We start from the raw sequence: 18009 nt of genomic DNA, 5'->3' as shown, positions 1-18009 counted from the left end.
CTGTTTTAACCTCAGCCATAAAGATAACCAAGATCTCTTATGGGACAGCTTGAAAGAACACCAAAAGAACATTTTCAAACATTTGCTCTGGAGCTACAAGAAGCATTACTATTAAAAGGATTGACTATAACAAAAGGAAACAATAAAACTGAAAATTCACATTACCTGTTAAGTCTTTCTAGGACAGAATCATCAGCCAGTGAGATCTCATCCAAGAGGAAAAACCCATCCTCTTTCATGGCCAGAACCAGAGGTCCATCATTCCACTCAAAGAGTTTGGACGTGTCAATTTCTTCCTACAATTTGGAAAAGAGATGGGAGGAATTAAAGAACAGATGGCTCCATGTGACAATACTCATGCTGAGGCAAAATGGGTCATTCTGCAAGAATGGGTATTAGTAGAGCACAAAACCTGCAAATGGGGATGCTTTATGGAGGCCCCTGATAAACAAGTGAAAATCTGATAGTAAGATACACATAACATATATCACCAAACTAGCATAATGTCTAGAAACCCCACCATGAACAAAACCTCACAATTTCATATACACAACTAACCACAGTTCCTCAAATAAATAGACTATCAACATTTGCTACTGGACAAACCTTGTCATTTGGCTTCTGTCTTGCTGGCCGTAGTCCCCCTAAGAAGTCTGATGTTTCCATGTTTAAGTGGCAGTTGACGGAGTAAAGTTTCTGATTAGCCAAGGCTGCAAACACTTGGCAGATGGTAGTCTTCCCACACCTGTTGGAAATATACGCTAGATTACCAACTTGAATGTGTTCTAAATAGTCATTAAACACTGTCAGCAAGAAGTACACCATGCTGAGCCTTACTGCAGAACAGAATTTGAATGAACAATGATTTATCAATTTTCCTCTTCTACACAGCTATTGAAAGGAACCTCACTTTAAAGCAGGGTTGGGAAACATCCAGCACAAGGCTTATATAGGACCAAGAAATTATTTGATACATGATAGGACAGACAAATATGATGAGCATGACCTACCCAAGACCACGCCTGTTTCAATGATTTTGTATGGCAAGCAAAGGGAAAAGGTTCCTCATTTCTGCTTTAAAAATATAGGGAAAAAAAGCCCCCAATGACAGTGATAAAAGAAAGAAGTTATTTTTCATAAATAAGGAATCTAAAGATAAAAAGAAATTTTTAAAAAGTAACAAACAATCCTATAGAACAGAACTCAAACTTTTTAATCAGTTACTTTCACAAAACCTTACCCAGTGTCTCCAACCAGTAGCACTGGTTCACCAAATTCCAATGCCCTTCCCACTAATACAGCCAGTCTCCGCAAGGCCTCAGTCCACACAATATGGCCAAACATAGAATCAAATGTAGATATTTTGATAGATGATTTACCTATCCAAGGAAGACATACTTAGGTTCGAATAAATATAACTTGGCTCATATTCCTCTGGGGTTTCTAATTTACTTACCAAATAGTTTTAGGGTATTTTCTTTGGAAAAAAGAGATCGGGGACATAATTTTTTCTTGAAATGTTTTTCAAGTACTTTTTGAATCACATCAACCTCCTCCTGCTTCCTGACTCGGCCTGCTAAAAGCATAAAACCTAAGGGTTTTACAAAATAGGAACAATTAACATCTGGTTGGAACACCAAGGACAATGAGAACAAGAATTAACACAAATTAACATTTGTGCACAAAACGACATTCGATGCAGTTTTATTCCTAATAACCTACAATTAAAATGTCCAAGGACAAAAGAATGAATAATCAAACAGCGACATCTCCATGTATGAGTTAACCACATAAAGTATTTTATCTTGATATACGAAAACAGCATACTGGAAAAAGCTACATTAGAAAGAGTATATGTTCTGTGGAATCCTATTTAATATAGCTTATCCACACAAAAAAAATCATACTACAGTGACGAACATTAGAATAACTGTTACCTCCACTTACAAGAGAAAAAAAGGTTTCTGAGATTTTGAAACATTCTAAATCTTGATGGAATTGGCAGTGTACATGTGGAAAAATGCTTTATCATACATTATTACTTCAATAGAAAAGTTTAAGGAAAAAGTATTCTTTCTTCATCTTTTATGCAATTTCTTATTTTTTTTTTTAAAGACCGTTGTCTTGTACAGCCCAGGCTTGCCTTAAACTCACAGCAATCCAAATGCTGAGATCTAGGTTTGTGCTACCTGGTCCTTCCTCTATTGTTTATTACTAACAAGAAAGTTAAGGAACTAGAATTTTAGCTAAATGGTACATGCAGTGGTCAGCATGCATAAGGTCAGGGTCTGAAACAAGGACTTAGAAGCTGCTTTTGCTAAAAGCATTAACTCTTCACTTCAGTATGCAAATACTGAATACTGATACTACATTCAGGATAAAAGCTCAGCATCTATGCCATCTTTTATAACACTCTCCCTTGCTACCACAAACTTTGGTTGTAATTCCTGCTCAACTAAGCATATAAATCTGGTTCATCATTTTAGGGACTGATCTAACTGCTCTAAGACTGAAAGCATCAAGGTAAGCTTCTACAAAGCTCTGTTCTACACTACTATAAAAGCTCCTAACTAAAAGTCTCAAATCAATGCGTTTCTGACTTGCTCATTTGAGTCATCCTTTCCTACAATCCACCTTAAGTGTCCAGAAACAAGTCCTATCACAATAAAGATCAAAACCAGGTCAGGTTTAAGTGGCTCATGCTTATAATCCTAGCTATTTAGGAGGCATATACCTGAGGACTGCAGTTCAAAGGTAGCCTGGGCAGAAAAGTCAGTGACATTTATCTCCATTAACTACCAAAAAGCCAGAAGTGGAACAGTAGTTCAACTGAGATTGTTCCAGGAATGGCACCAAAAAAAAAAAAAAGGGGAAAAAAAAGCTCCCAGGAACTGTAATTTTCTTATGCCTGACAAGGCTCTTTGACCAATTTGGAGATAATGACCAACCCAACCAACCAGTTTTGACCTCTGATCAAATTTGCTTGACTATACATATTTCTTGCTACTTAGATTATTATTACCCCTATTTAATAAGGGAAGAAACAAGAGCAGGTCTTGTTAGCTCCTAAGAGTGTAAGATACTAACTTTGTCCCCCACACCCCACCCACCAGGGCTTTCTCAGTATGGCTGTACAGCGTTTGGGTTCAATGAACAGACCTGTTTTGTTGGCTGCTCCAAGATTCTAATTTAAAACCTCCTGAGAGACATAAGACCCAAGAGAGACAGAAACAGAAACAAATAAAGAAAAAGAAAGAGACAGAGAAGAGAGGAGATAGGGAAAGAAAGCCCCATGAGCTTGTTTTATTCTCCTCACTTATTATATAGTATCAAATTCTTTCAGCCAATTAAGTCCCAATGGCCATAATTGAAACAAGCCTATCTATACCGCCAATAAAAAGCCAACAAAAGGAGTGACAATTGTCCAAAAAGAAATGTATTCATTACCTGACTTATCTAAACTGTAATCCCTCTATACATCACCTTTGTAATAACAGTAAGAAAAAACTTTAAAAAAGCCATCAAATCCTACCTGTGGCAACTTGAAGGAAAGCATAAAGACTTAAGGAAATAGGTTGTTCATGGAACATGTAAAACAATATGTAGACTAACAACAATTTCGGCAGTATTTGACTTGGCAGATGACTTCGTTTTACAATAAAAGTATTTCATTGAGACTAGAATGGTGGCAACAAGACAATAATCCCAGCAATTGGGAAGCTGAAGTAAGATCATGAGTTTAAGTCTAGCCTGCACCACTACACAGTGAGAATCTGTCTTCAACAATCCAAACACTTAATTGAAAACATACCATCATTGGCTAAATGCTGCAACCAGTCATATTCCTTCTCCGTCTGCTCAGCCAATCTATATCGTTCAGCCCATCGGAACAGATCACGAAGAGTGATAAAGCCCTGCTTTCCAGCAAACACCGAAGAACTTCTGCGGTAGGACTATTAAAGTATCAAAACAAATGAGCAGAGGAGTTGGCTGCACTTAATGGAAAGCACAGAATACAACTCATAAAATTCTAGACAAATTTAAGCTCCCATTAAGAGTAATTTCATTCCACTAACATAAAATGTCCTGATAATCTTAATGGACAAATAACTGTCCCCCAAAAATGTCACACTCATGCATAAATAGTAATAGGAATAAACAACATAATTCTGTATCTCATACAGAAAAAATATTTTAAAAATATGTGAAAGATGAAAGATCAGCCCTACAATGTAAGACCGTACTACTAAAGAGTAGCAATTATTACTAACATTTTGTAATTTGAAAATCTATAGATCAAACTCTTAATAAAGAACTTCAAAGCTAGACAACGTAGCTCACACTTGTGTTCCTAGTTAGGCAAGAGGAAGGCACAAAGAGGATTGCAGAGGTGAACCAGTTTGGCCTATGAAAATAAATAAATAAATAAATGCCCTGCATGATGGTCTGAATATGTCAACCCAGGCACACAAGAAGAGTAAGTAGTTGGAATTATGCGTCTCCCCAGAGTATTTTGTAGCCAAGAAAAGAAAACACGAAAAGGTTTAAAAAAAAAAAAGAAAAAGGATTCTAACAGCTGTTAGTTTTGTAATTAAAAAGTAACACCAATTTGCCCTAACAGCATTAAAGAAATTCAACAGAAAAAAAAAACAAAAGAGCAAATAGTTGGATTGTAACTTAGGCCAGGCCAGACAAAAGTGAAACTTTATTTAAAAAATAAAACCCACACAAAAATTTTAAAAAAGCAACTTTTAAATTTCAATTAAATCTATATTAAAAAAAAAACAAACCAACTGACATATCACATACAACCTGCTAGGTCCAATCTCCAGCACTTCAGTAAGAGAAAAAACAAAAGGCAACAACTACTGCTTAACAGGTAACAAAGAAGAATTCAACAAGTCTCAAACTGATCCATTTAAAGTTTAAACCTGGATACAGTAGCAAATGACTGTAATCCCATACTAGCTACTTGGAAAACAAAGGGAGGAGGGTCTGTAATTGAAGATCAGCATAAGTAACATTAAAAATAACTGTTAGCAGCTGGGAACCGGCCACTCACACCTGTAATCCTAACTACTCAGGAGGCTGAGATCTGAGAATTGCAGTTAGAAGGCAGCCCAGGCAAAAAGAGACTCTCATTTCTAATAAACTACTAAGAAAATCGCTGGAAGAGGTGTTGTGGCTTAAGTGACAAAGTGCTAGCCTTGAGCAAAAATTGCTAAGGACAGTGCCCCAGCCTTGAATTCAAACAAACAGGCAATCAGGCATACACCCACACCTGTTAACATTAAAAAATTGCATTTTTCCTCTGCTAAACATTCCAAAATTATACTCTAATGGAATTAACAGAATACTTAAATATCAGAAAAATTTTAGGATGCAATAAGTTAATTTTAAAAATAAATTAAAAATGGGGGCTGGAGATTCAGTTCAGCTCATCAACTTAGATGTGAACAGAATGCATTTTAAAATAAGACTATAAGGGCTGAGAGTAGGGGCCCAGTGATACAGCACTTGCCTAGTAAGCCATGACACTGAGTTCAAATCCAGCTACCAATCAAAACAACAGCAACAATAAAATCTCAAGACCTCTACTCTGTAAATATATAGACTTGATTTTAGTCTAAAGAAGCTGTTAAATTTTGATAACCAAATCTAATCAACACATCCACGTAAATTAAGTTCATGAAATACCTGAAGGTCCAACATGACTTTAACCAATTTGCTGCAATAGGATGGAGGCAAACTACATCGCTTGTGCAAGATTGTTTCCAACTCAGAACTAGGCAATTCATCAAAATGCAGTTCTACAAACCGATTCCTGAAGGCTCTGGAGAGCACCTAGAAAATGAACAGAACTTTTCAGCTAGTTCCCTAGAGAGTCCTACTATTCACCACAATCACAATAACTTGTTTCATTCTTTTTTTTGTCAGTTGTGGGGCTTGAACTCGGCCTGGGTGCTGTCCCTGTGCTCTTCAGCTCCAGGCAAACACTTTACCACTTGAGCCACAGCGCCACTTCCAGTTTTCTAGTGGTTTATTGGAGCTAAGAGTCTCATGGGCCCGGGCTGGCTTTGAACCACGATCCTCAGATGTCAGCCTCCTAAGTAACTAGGATTACAGGCCTGAGCCACCAGCACCTTGCTACTCCTTTCATTCTTAATGAAACAACTGTTTCATACTTAACATGGTATGGGCATGAAAAGAAGGGTCGAGGTAAAGGAAACTCACTTTTCTGCCTCCATAAACCCAGGTGGATTTTGAGTAGCAAAGAGCATGAATCGAGGATGTGCTTTAACAACTTCCTGGGTTTCAGTTATAAGCAATTCACGGTTATCATCCAATAGTCTGTTTAGTGCCTCCAATACATCAGTAGGAGCCAAGTTTAATTCATCTAAGACAATCCAGTAGCCCTTTCTCATAGCATCAATAAGAACACCTACACGGAAATGAACATTCAGAATTAATGTAACGATAACAGGAATCATAAGTGTTTTTAACATCAATAAATCCTAAGTTATCATTATATTACCTGAACATTGAGAATTAGTGTAACCATAACAGTGTTTTTAATATCAACAAATCCTAGGTTTTCATTATATTTACAAGGAAATTATTCCTTCTAGCTAGTTTTGCCCCCAAAATCTGTGACACTGTGGGTAAAAATCACAATTCAACCACAGTCAGAACTAGCATGAAGAATAACCCTTCTGCAGTATTATTTCATAAAATTACAAAATTCTCGTCTACTCTAAACTTCCTTACTCTGTCCTTTGAATCTCTAAGAAACAAAGCAACAGTAAAAGTGCCCTCTTTAAAATCTGGCAGTTTGTCTGTACGTGCCTGAAATGGTTAATGGGATCCAAGTAAATTTAGACCAGAAACACCATCCCTTAAGAGGTCCACAGGCCTCAGTTAGAACTGACAACCAGTGGTATGCAGGTAAGTAGGAAAACCTACATTCACAATGAAATATTAACATTACCTTCTTTAAAAACAAGTTTCCCCGAAGAGTCAGATGTGTAACAACCAATGTACTCCTGAATATCTGTGTGTTCGTGATTATTAATTCGTACACAGTGGTTGCCAGTGGCTGCAGCCAACCACCGAATCAAGCTGGTTTTACCAACTGATGTCTCTCCCTGAATCAGCACTGGATAGGTTCTGCAAAAGATTATTCAGTAAGACAATTTAAAAAGATCCACTGCAATAGAAAGACAAAAATATCCAGAAAATAGAACTGAAGAACTTTTTCAAAAAATGACTGTATCACAGAGCATTTTTATATACCTATACACAGAGAATGATCTACGAAAAAAAGTACTGAGAATACTTCTAACCTCTTCAGCACTATTAGCAAAATAAAAAAATGCTTTAAGAAAGGCCAAAATAGTTTATGTCCATAAGTGCTCTTACCAAAAGAGTAACAATGCTCCTCTGAGCAACCAGAAATAATGCTTTGTGAGAAAAGTCCCATACTGACTTTAGAAAGTAACAATTTAAGTTGGGCACTGGTGGCTCACACCTTTAATCCTAGCTACTCAGGAGGCAGAGATCTGAGGTTCACGGTTCAAAGCCAGCCCGGGCAGCAAAATCCTTGAGACTCTTATCTCCAATTAACCACCAACAAACTGAAGTAGCACTGTGGCTCCAGTAGCAGAGGGCTAGCTTTGAGCTGAAGAGCTGAGGGACAGCAGCCAGGCCCAGAGTTCAAGCCGCATGACCAACAAAAAAAAAAAGAAAAAGAAAAAATAACAATTCAAGAGGAAAAGAAATAGTGATGGAGAAGATGACTAGATTATATTGTAAAAATGGAAACATTAATAAATAGCATCTGGAGAAAAAGCTTACATACCCAGCAGAGACCACACGGACTATATCTCTCAGGTTCAACTTAACAGAAGATGTCAGAACATATGTCTCATCTATTGTAGGCTCCTTGTCTCCCACTGAAATCCAATAGCCTTCAACCTGGATGAGCCGACCTCCTTTGGGCTCTGGAATAGGCTGAAAGGTAAATTTGAAAATGGCTCAGTCTCATGACAACTATGGTAGTCTCTAAGAGCTGGAATTAGGAAAAGAAGCTATAAAAATGCTTTCCAAACTAAAATGCAAGGTTAAATATAAGCATAAAATTACTTTGAGGAATGTGAAGAAAATGTGGTCATAAACTGATTTTAAAGTCAGGATGGGACTAGGTGTCTTTGAAGGAAAAGGACGATAAAATATTTCCCCATACAAGATGATTCATTTCTCTCAAGAATTTGTATTTCCTATATACCAAACTCCCTTCATCCCCCAAACTGGGCCAGTTATAACAAAGGAAGAAGACTGCATTATTACATTTTTGATCCTGTAGAAAAGAATTTTACTGACTTTTTAGACTAAACTTTAATGAAAAATACAGATAATGAAATAATCTTCCCAAATAAGGTATTGTTAAGTTGAATTGTACAATTTTACAGATAAAAACAGTTGAATTGCTCTGCATAAATTCTCTTCTATAAACCTGGTCACATTTGAAACTATCTGTCTAAGTCCCAGTTTGAAGGGTCCTTATTGAGGGCAGGGGTAGGGGTGATCTTTAAGCTTCCATTACAACAATGAAGAGCACATGCAAAAAAATGAGTGGATAAGACTTGTATGTAACTGCACCATCAAAACAGGTCATTCCCTTTGTACAATATACACTAATAAAAACTTTTTAAATTTTATATACTAATTAAACTTTCGGTCAGAGAGCAGGACTTGATTTGGTACTTGCTGCTTTTGTTCATTGGCTAATGCTCTTCTAACTGAGCCATGCCTCAACCCCTTAAGTATTTTTTAAAAATAAACCCTAATAAAAATAGTTAACTATTGTTTACCGTATGCATGTGTGTATATATATGTATTTATATTGTTTATTGAAAGATAAAGTGCAAAATAGTTCAAATTCCCAACAGTACTCTCTCTCTAATGAAAAATCAGTTTTTCAGTCTCTCTTATTAACATATTTACTCTGTAATTTCCTGTCAAACTCAAGTAGCAGTTGTTTCTACAGTGGCTCCTCTCTCCTTGCACAAGCTCAATAATCACTTAGAAGGACTATATAATCTTTTGAGGGAACCATCTAGTAAAAATGTTGCCCTTATAAAAATTTAACAATCTCTGGTGCAAAATCAAAAAATTATCCCAGACAGGCTAGAAAAACTAGGGCTAGAAATTTAGCACAATGGTACATAGTTTGCCTATTATTTATGAGGTCCTGAATTTGATTGCCTTCACTCTCCACCCCAGACAAGGGAAATTAAGGGTATCCATCTACATGGAGTTACTTACAAAAAGATAACTTGAATTTACAACATCAACAAACATACAATATCAATTGAATACATGAAAAAATAAAATTTAGGCAGGCACTGGTGGCTCATGCTTGTAATCCTAGTTACTCAAGAGGTTGCGATCTGAGAATCATTAGTTCAAAGCCAGCCGGGGTAAGAAAGTTTATGAGACTCTTATCTCCAATTAACCACCAGCCCAGAAGTGAGGCTATAGCTTGAAGTGGTAGAGCACTAGAACTTAATATCCACCTAATGGTAACATTTCTGTAATCATTAACTTTTTGCAGTACAATGCTTTTATAATTAAAAAGTTTTCTTAAAATAAATTAAGCCAAAACTTTGAGAATTCAACCTTTTCCTTATATTACAAAGACAAAGAATTTACCTGTTTCAGCAAACCTTTGACATTGCCAGAGATAATGTGTTGACAAATAAGCTTCTGAACCACAGGGTGTGATGTCCTATCAAGTTGTGTTAAGAAACCCAAACAAAAGCCCTATAGAGAAAACAGATACACATAATGTAAGTAGCCCCTCTGTAATAACTGAAACAATACTCAACATTTTGGGTAGTGCTATTTCCCAGAACACCTTTTAAACATGATAATGTGGTAGCAAAAGGGAATGTGGTGCTGGGCTAATCTGACAAAGAAGCATTGGCAAATGTGGTATATTCCTCCCATTCTCTCCTTCCCATGGGGAGCCCATCTACCCAGCTCCTAAATCAAACAGACTTTAGAAAGACCTCATATAGAGAGCGCTGGATACTGCCACATGGGTTGGAAGCTGCAAATCGCAAGGCCCTGCAGAGAGTCCGAAGGCTGTAGTGAGGTCTGTGGCCAGTTCCATCCACTAATTTGGTACCAGATTCTTTCCGTAAAGCTGTGTAGAAGCTACAAAAGAATGCAGTCCACAGAGGTTAATAGGACCACTTAACTTGAGGGGATAGGTGGGGTTGGGAGAGATGGGGAAGAATGATGGAAGGAGTCAAGATGCATTGACATGTAGAAATCAACCACCTTGGAACAACTAGATAGACAGAAACAGGGTTGGGGGCAGGAAGGAGGGGAGATGACAGATAATCTCAGTGGTAATGTGGGCTTAGCAAGTTCATGGACCAGGTTCTGATTCCCACATTCACATAACAAAAAGGTGGTGGTGACAGAGCTATGTGGGAAGATGCCATGGAAAAAAAACACAAAATGTAAAGTAAAATGTTAATATGATTCTATTTCAACCCTTTACGTACTGTATTTCTTTCAGGAGGACAAAGAGAAAAAGAAATGATTTGCCCAGAATGACACAATTAACTTTTAACTTCTAGAGCCAACATTAAAATTTAGATTATTTAGGAAAAAACACTGAATTCTTTCTATATGGCACACAAAACACAGTGACTCACATTAAAGCAGCAAGTCATGGTACTATTTTTTGCTAGGTCTCTATTAGTTCTAGACCTGACTTGATAAATTATGTGGCCTTTTGAAAATGGTGTATGGCTCAGGTGACAGAGTGCTGGGAAGGAGCAACAAAGCTGAGAGCTTAGGACACATGGACAAACACACACACGGACACAAACACACAAACACACACGGACACAAACACACAAACACACACGGACACACACACACAAACACACACAGACACACATACACACACACCCCTATATGGCCTTCCTCTTTGTAAATTACTTATCTATAGAAGGCAAGGTGAGATTTGATCAAGACAGATAAAAATGCAAAACATTTATATCAAACCTAAGAAAAACTTCTGGTTATGAATATGGAAGTAATCAGGAGAGCAGTATCTGATTACACATCCTCAAAGTAGTGGTTCTAAGCTTTATATGCACTGTCCTTAGGAAAACCTAAGGGAGTTCATATAAAGATATAACCTTAAAATGAATCTACACAATTTTTCTGTAACATTTCTCCAGTATAAGAAAAAGGAGAAAAAAAGTTTGTACTTGAAATAGTTATCTTTAGAAGAAAAGTATATAGACGAGTGAGAGAAAACCTACTTTATGATTCCTTGCACAATGTTCTTGCTCACACTCAATCCTTTTAGATAATCCAGAATAAGAATTTGTAAGTCTTCTTTACACTGCAATTCTTCTACATAAAGTTCAGTGAATCTGTAGGTTATTAAATAACTGTTTTTAGAAAATTAATATAGCCATACTGAAAATAGAAAAACATGAAACAGAAGATATAAGCTCCTTTAAGTGCCTGTAAACTACAAGTGTCACTTGAGATACAAATGAACCATAAGAAAATAAAAATGAAGCTGCTTCTATAACAATATTATCTTCTATATGTAAGCCTTGAATTTACACAGCTAAGACATCTATTTTCAGAAGGTATTTTTTATTTTAAGTGTAAGAAAATTATGTGCAAAAAAAAAAATCCATTCACCACCAAAACCAAAATGATAGCAGGGCACTGACTGGTGACTCATGCCCATAATCATACTACTCAGATGCTGAGATCTGAGATCATGATTTCATGGCAGCCTGGGTAGGAAAGTCTGTGAGAATCTTATCTCCAATTAACCACCAAAAAACGGGAAGTGGCGATGTGGCTCAAGATATAGAGTGCTGGCCTTGAGTAAAAAGCAGCTTAGGGACAGCACCCACGTCCTGAGTTCAAGCTCCAGGAAACAACAACTACAACAAAAACCAATTGGTGCATCAGAAGAAAATGAATACTTTAATGGTTCTTCTAAAATTTCCCTGTGAAAATTGCTCATAATGGAGATAAGAAATCTAGCTTGCTCCAACATTTTAGAAACTGAAATCAAGTTACAAAAATAACCTGGTCATTTATCTTTTCTTAAATGTTACATAAACTACCAAAATTAAGGACTTTGCTCATGTCAGTGCTCAGTGATGAAAGAAACATAAAAGGCCTTTAGGACAGGGCACTGTGGCCCTTATCTATAACCCAGATGATCAAGAGGCAGAAATTGGGAAGATAGAAGCTTAAGGCCATCCTAACAAACAGCAGGATCCTTCCTCAATAAGTAAGATAATTATGGTGGTGCACCTATTTGAAATCATCTATGTTGAAGGTTTCAGATAAGAAAGCAAACCACCACTGGCAAATAGTCTTGGGAAAAATGCAAGAACCTATGTAAAAAGTAACTAAAAGTGAAAAGGACTAAGTGGAAACCCCAGTACCACAGGAAAAAAGTATTATAATCAATTTCATCAAAAAGAACCAGATTCTCAAAATGCACTAATGATTTTTATGCTATGGAGGAAATATTTCTAATAGTTAGAGGACTTCCTGAACAATCTGTGTGTTCAACAGCCTTCATGAGTTATTAAGTTTCATACAAAAAACAAAGAAAAGGTTTCTATGATATTATTAGATTTTCTCATGCCTACAGACTATAGAAAGCATAGAAATTGAACAAAGCAGGAAATTAAGAATACTGTTTCTATTGGAGAACAAAAAACTGTAAGCATTATCTTGAAATTGGTTAACAAAACCAATAAACAAAGAACTTTAAAAACTTCACCTGTTTCTTATTCCTGGTGGCAGATTTCTTTTGCCCACATCAGTAGCTGGATTCATGCATGCAAATAAACGGAAATCAGGATGACGAACCAGTGGTTCTGTTAAGAAAAAAATCAGAAATTCTCAGCACCCTGTTGAAACAAGTGATAAGCCACAGGACCCTAACTCCACCAAACCTCAGGCTCAACAACTATACCCCAGGATCAGCCTGGTTGTATGGGCTGTTCACAATTTCATTGCATTCTCAGAAACCTATGACCACTTGTCATACCTTAATATACAAATCAAACAGGCTGCCAATCCAGTGTTTTACGTATCTGTTTATTATTTCTCAATCACCAGTATTTATTTTATCAAAGCATGTGTTTATTACTTAAAACTCAAGTGCACTGACACAAAGTATCTTATTCTTTGTGCCTTCTCTATACTACAACCAGCTCAATATACTTTGTGGAACCTAATATGTAAGGTATGAACAAATTCTCCTGGAAGAAGCATGTAGTCCACCCAATCAAAGTGAAACCACAAAGGAATCAAATTCTTACCTGTGTCGCCTCGATCCAGCAACACTAGGGAGCCAGAGGAACCTTCAAGCAAGCCACTTAGACATTCTAATGTTTCAGGAGCAGCCAGATTAATCTCATCCAACAAGATCCACTCTCCTTTCTTTATAGCCTGAGCTAAAGTGCCCTAAAAGATGATGAAAAAGTTAAGATTTCACTTCAAACAAAGATAGAATTACCATCTATATGGTGCACTTAAAGAAGCTGCTGTCACACTAAATAAAAAAAAGTTACCAAGAGCAGTTATATTTGCTTTGTGAGAAAGTAAAGGGCATAATTTTTCCAACAAGTCACAGAATTAAGGCCAAGTTAATTTTGAGCAAATCCAAAAGGTCAAGTCGTACATAGTGAGGAATAATTCTTTCATTACACAAATGTTCAGTTAAATTTTAACATATGATGTATTCAGGTACATAAAGGCACCCAAATAATTACACAGATAGGCTATGAATATATGTAAGACCAGATAAAAGTCCAAATCAAGAGTATATAGGAGTTGAGACAGTCTTTCGCAGTTGCTAAAGAGTATCAAAATCAATATTTATTTATTTAGCTGTATTCTATTATCTGTTGCCTCTTCAAGTTCTATTTCTAAGAATAGTAACAAAAAAATCTTATAATCTACCCAGTTGACACATCAAAACCTGTTTTACTAACTACTTTATACTTTAATGCTGACTCAAAAAATAAAACTCCAACAAATTTAGCTGAGAAAAAAACAGAACAAATGTATTAACTCCAGTGTGTTAAATCATAAAACTCAAGTATTCAGATACTGCCAAAGGTGATCTACAAATTAAATAAAATCCCCATCAAAATGCCTAAGACATTCTTCACCAAAACAATGAAAACAATCCAAAATTTCATATGGAAAAACAAAAACCATGAATAGCCAAAACAATTTTAGGTTCCCCCAGCCTTGAAAAAAAAAGGAAATGCTGGTATTATCACAATTACAGACCTCAAACTTGACTTCAGAGCTGTAATAACAAAAACAGGGTGGTAATGCCCTAAAAACAGGTCCAAAGACCAATGAAACAGACTAGAAGACACAGAAATAAACCCATAGATTGATAGCTATTGATATTCAATAAAGGAGCCAAAAACGTAAGTTGAAAAAAAAATAGCATCTTCAATAATTGGTGATGGATGCCCATATACAGAAACTTAACATTGGATCCTTGTTTTTCACCATGAACTAGTATCAACTCAAAGTAGATCAAAGACCTCAATGTCACACTTGAAACTCTGAATCTACTTCAAGATGGAATAGAAGAAACATTAGAATTTATAGGTATAGGCAGGAACTTTCTGAAAAGTCCCAGAAGCACAGCAAATAAAAAGAAGCTTGATAAGTGGGATTATATCACACTTTTGCACAGCAAAGGAAAAAACAAAATTAGAATAATAATCAACCCCAGAATGGGAAAAAAAATCTTTACCAGCTATGTATATCTTACACAAAGGTCTAATATCCAATATATACAGGGAGCTCATGGAACTCATCTCCCCCTAAAATGAAAAAAAACAATCAACAAAGGAGCAAAGGAACTAAATAGAGACTTCTCAGAGGAAGTAGTAAGAATGGCCAATAAACACGAGGAAATTCTCAACATTCTCAGCCATAAAAGATATCCAAGTCAAAATAACACTGAAATTCCATCTCCCCCCAGTTAGATTAGTCAATATAAAGAATTCAAAGAAATGCTTGTGGGGACGTGGAAAAAAAAGGAACTCTATTACATTGTTGTGGAAATGCAAACTAGTACAACCACTCTGGAGGGAATTCGGGAGAGTCCTCAAAAAATAAACTAAACCTACCCTATTGATATAGCCACACTACTCTTGAGCATCTACCCAATTCTTTACAAGTCAGGGTATGATAAAGACACTTGCACATCCATGTTCATTTACAAGAGCCAAATTATGGAAGTAACCTAGATACCCTACAGTAGATGAGTGGATCAAGAAAATGTGGTACATACACACATGTGGAATTTTACTCAGCCATCACAGTATATTAATTGCAGAGATATGGATGTACTTAGAACAAGTCATATTAAATGTAGCCAATATTAGAGACAAATGGCACTTTCCTCTCATATGTGGAAGCTATATCTAAAATATAGAGTACCCTATGTATTTACATACAAACTGACTAAAAGCGGTTTTAAGAACATCTGAACATCTAAAGTACTATTTATCAATAAGTGGAAACTTTTTATTGTTTTTGTTTTTTTCTTCTTTTGGGAGGTGGGTAAAGGCAGGGCACAGGAATAGAGGGAAGAAGGGTAAGCAAATGCAGTCACTGTATTCAATATACAGTGACTAACTTGTGGGTAGGGATGAAGTGTGAAAATGGGAAAAAGAGAAGGAAAGGGTGAAAATGCCCAACCAGCACTGTACTCATAACCTGATAACCCGACATAAAATTGTAACCCCTTTGTACAACTCCTTAAAAATAACAATTGAGAGAGAGACACAGAGAGAGAGAGAGACAGAGAGAGAGAGATACTGACCTGACTCGAGTAGCTGTGGTATTTTATTTTAGAAATAATCATACTAAGTATAAATGAGCAAATATCCCTACTTCACCAACGTTCTCCATAAAAACACCAATTTAAGACTCCTACATGCTTAATAGGATGGTGAAAAGAGTCTCATAAAAGTATTTTTAAAACAAGACAATAAAGACAAATTATAAATATTTAATCAAGTTGACCCTTTGCTAACAGGATCATATGATAGCAGTAGAGATAACCAAACAATATAATCAAATATACACTGGGATATGAATAGACATCTCTATGTCAGCCTAACACTCCCTCCAACCATGTCAATCTAACACCCCCTCAAACTTGGTCTCTGCCATATTTACAATTAAGCTGACAGTTATCTTATGTTCAACCTTTTGCTTATTTATGTGTATTCCCACTGCCTGCAGCAGGATAAACATACAAACGTCAAAGTGTAAAGCTAACTATTTGTTCTCAATTGTATCTTTAAAATTAGTAAACACGCCAGTTGCTTATGCTTGTAATCCTAACTACTCAGGACACTGAGATCTGAGGATCACAGTGTGAGTTAGCCTGGGCAGGAAAATCCATGAGACTCTTATCCCTAATTAGTGAAAAAAGCCAGCTGTGGAGCTGTGGTTCAAGTAGTAGAGTCCCAACCTTCAGCAAAAAAGCTCAGGGACAGCACCCAGTCTCTGAATTCAAACCACACAATGGGCATACACTCACACAAAAAGGGAACAATGTGGCTCAAGGCTATAATGCTAGCTACTCAGGAGGCAAAAATCAAAGGACAGCAAATCCAGTCAAGCTAGAAAAGTCCTTGAGAGTCTATCTCCAATTAAGTAATATGATGCAGGTGTGCCTCAATCATTAGAGCACTAGCCTTGAACAAAAACAAAAAACTAAGAGAGCTCAAGGCTCTGCCATCAAGCCCTGGTATCAGAAAATGGTGGTAGTGATGATGATGACGATGATAATATAACAGTCCCTTCATCTAAACAAAGCAAAATACCTCCACAAATGCAAACAATAGTGCATTTTCAGTCATTTTCATCTGTTGTTGGGCATGGTTGAGTCTAAGACCAAAAGCTTCCCATTTCTCCTTTAGGAGTAATCCTAGGAAAGAATAAACACATGAATAAAGAATAAAGACAAATCTTTTGAGTTGTAATGTTTTCTGTACATCTGTTAAGCACATAAAAGCCAAATGATTAAGAAAATAAGCAAAAACTAAGCACTTTAGGGAAAACTATAAAGAACTAAATCACTGGGCCACACCGGTGGTTAACACCTGTAATCCTAGCTACTCAGGAGGCTCACATCTGAGCTGCACAGTTCAAAGCCAGTCCATACAGGAAAAGTCTGAGACTCTTATCTCCAATTAACAACAAAAAGCTAGAACTAGCCAGGCCCCGGTGGCTCACGCCTGTAATCCTAGCTACTCAGGAGACTGAGATCTGAGGATCACAGTTCAAAGCCAGCCCAGGCAGGAAAGTCCATGAGATTCTTTTCTTTTTTTTTGGTCCGGTCCTGAACTCTGGGCCTGGGCGCTGTCCCTCAGCTCTTCAGCTCAAAGCTAGCGCTCTACCACTTGAGCCACAGCGCCACTTCCGGCTTTTTTTATTTTTGCTTATGTGGTGCTGAGGAATCGAACCCAGGGTCTCTGGCATGCAAGGCATGCGCTCTACCACTGAGCCACCTTCCCAGCCCCAAGATTTTCTTAAATGTTACATAAACTACCAAAATTAAGGACTTTGCTCATGTCAGTGCTCAGTGATGAAAGAAACATAAAAGGCCTTTAGGACAGGGCACTGTGGCCCTTATCTATAACCCAGATGATCAAGAGGCAGAAATTGGGAAGATAGAAGCTTAAGGCCATCCTAACAAACAGCAGGATCCTTCCTCAATAAGTAAGATAATTATGGTGGTGCACCTATTTGAAATCATCTATGTTGAAGGTTTCAGATAAGAAAGCAAACCACCACTGGCAAATAGTCTTGGGAAAAATGCAAGAACCTATGTAAAAAGTAACTAAAAGTGAAAAGGACTAAGTGGAAACCCCAGTACCACAGGAAAAAAGT

The 18009-nt window shown here is 36.9% G+C and overlaps 1 protein-coding gene across 1 annotated transcript in view; it reads right to left on the bottom strand.

Annotated features, from left to right (window-relative positions):
* The window catches only part of Mdn1 (MDN1, midasin homolog (yeast)), a 161743-nt gene that overhangs the window by 98238 nt on the left and 45496 nt on the right, over positions 1-18009 (bottom strand). The window contains 16 exon segments of the mRNA XM_013016634.1: positions 166-296; positions 607-745; positions 1241-1379; positions 1457-1591; positions 3812-3953; positions 5698-5844; positions 6235-6251; positions 6254-6442; positions 6989-7167; positions 7859-8010; positions 9712-9822; positions 10071-10218; positions 11346-11459; positions 12848-12944; positions 13392-13536; positions 16941-17044. Coding sequence (XP_012872088.1) covers positions 166-296; positions 607-745; positions 1241-1379; positions 1457-1591; positions 3812-3953; positions 5698-5844; positions 6235-6251; positions 6254-6442; positions 6989-7167; positions 7859-8010; positions 9712-9822; positions 10071-10218; positions 11346-11459; positions 12848-12944; positions 13392-13536; positions 16941-17044 — 2089 coding nt within the window.

Source organism: Dipodomys ordii, unplaced genomic scaffold (genome assembly GCF_000151885.1).
Source record: "Dipodomys ordii isolate 6190 unplaced genomic scaffold, Dord_2.0 Scaffold32, whole genome shotgun sequence".
In the NCBI taxonomy this organism is placed as follows: Eukaryota; Metazoa; Chordata; class Mammalia; order Rodentia; family Heteromyidae; genus Dipodomys; species Dipodomys ordii.
The sequence above is the reverse complement of the archived record's forward strand: the minus strand, read 5'-3'. Positions and strand labels throughout refer to the sequence as shown.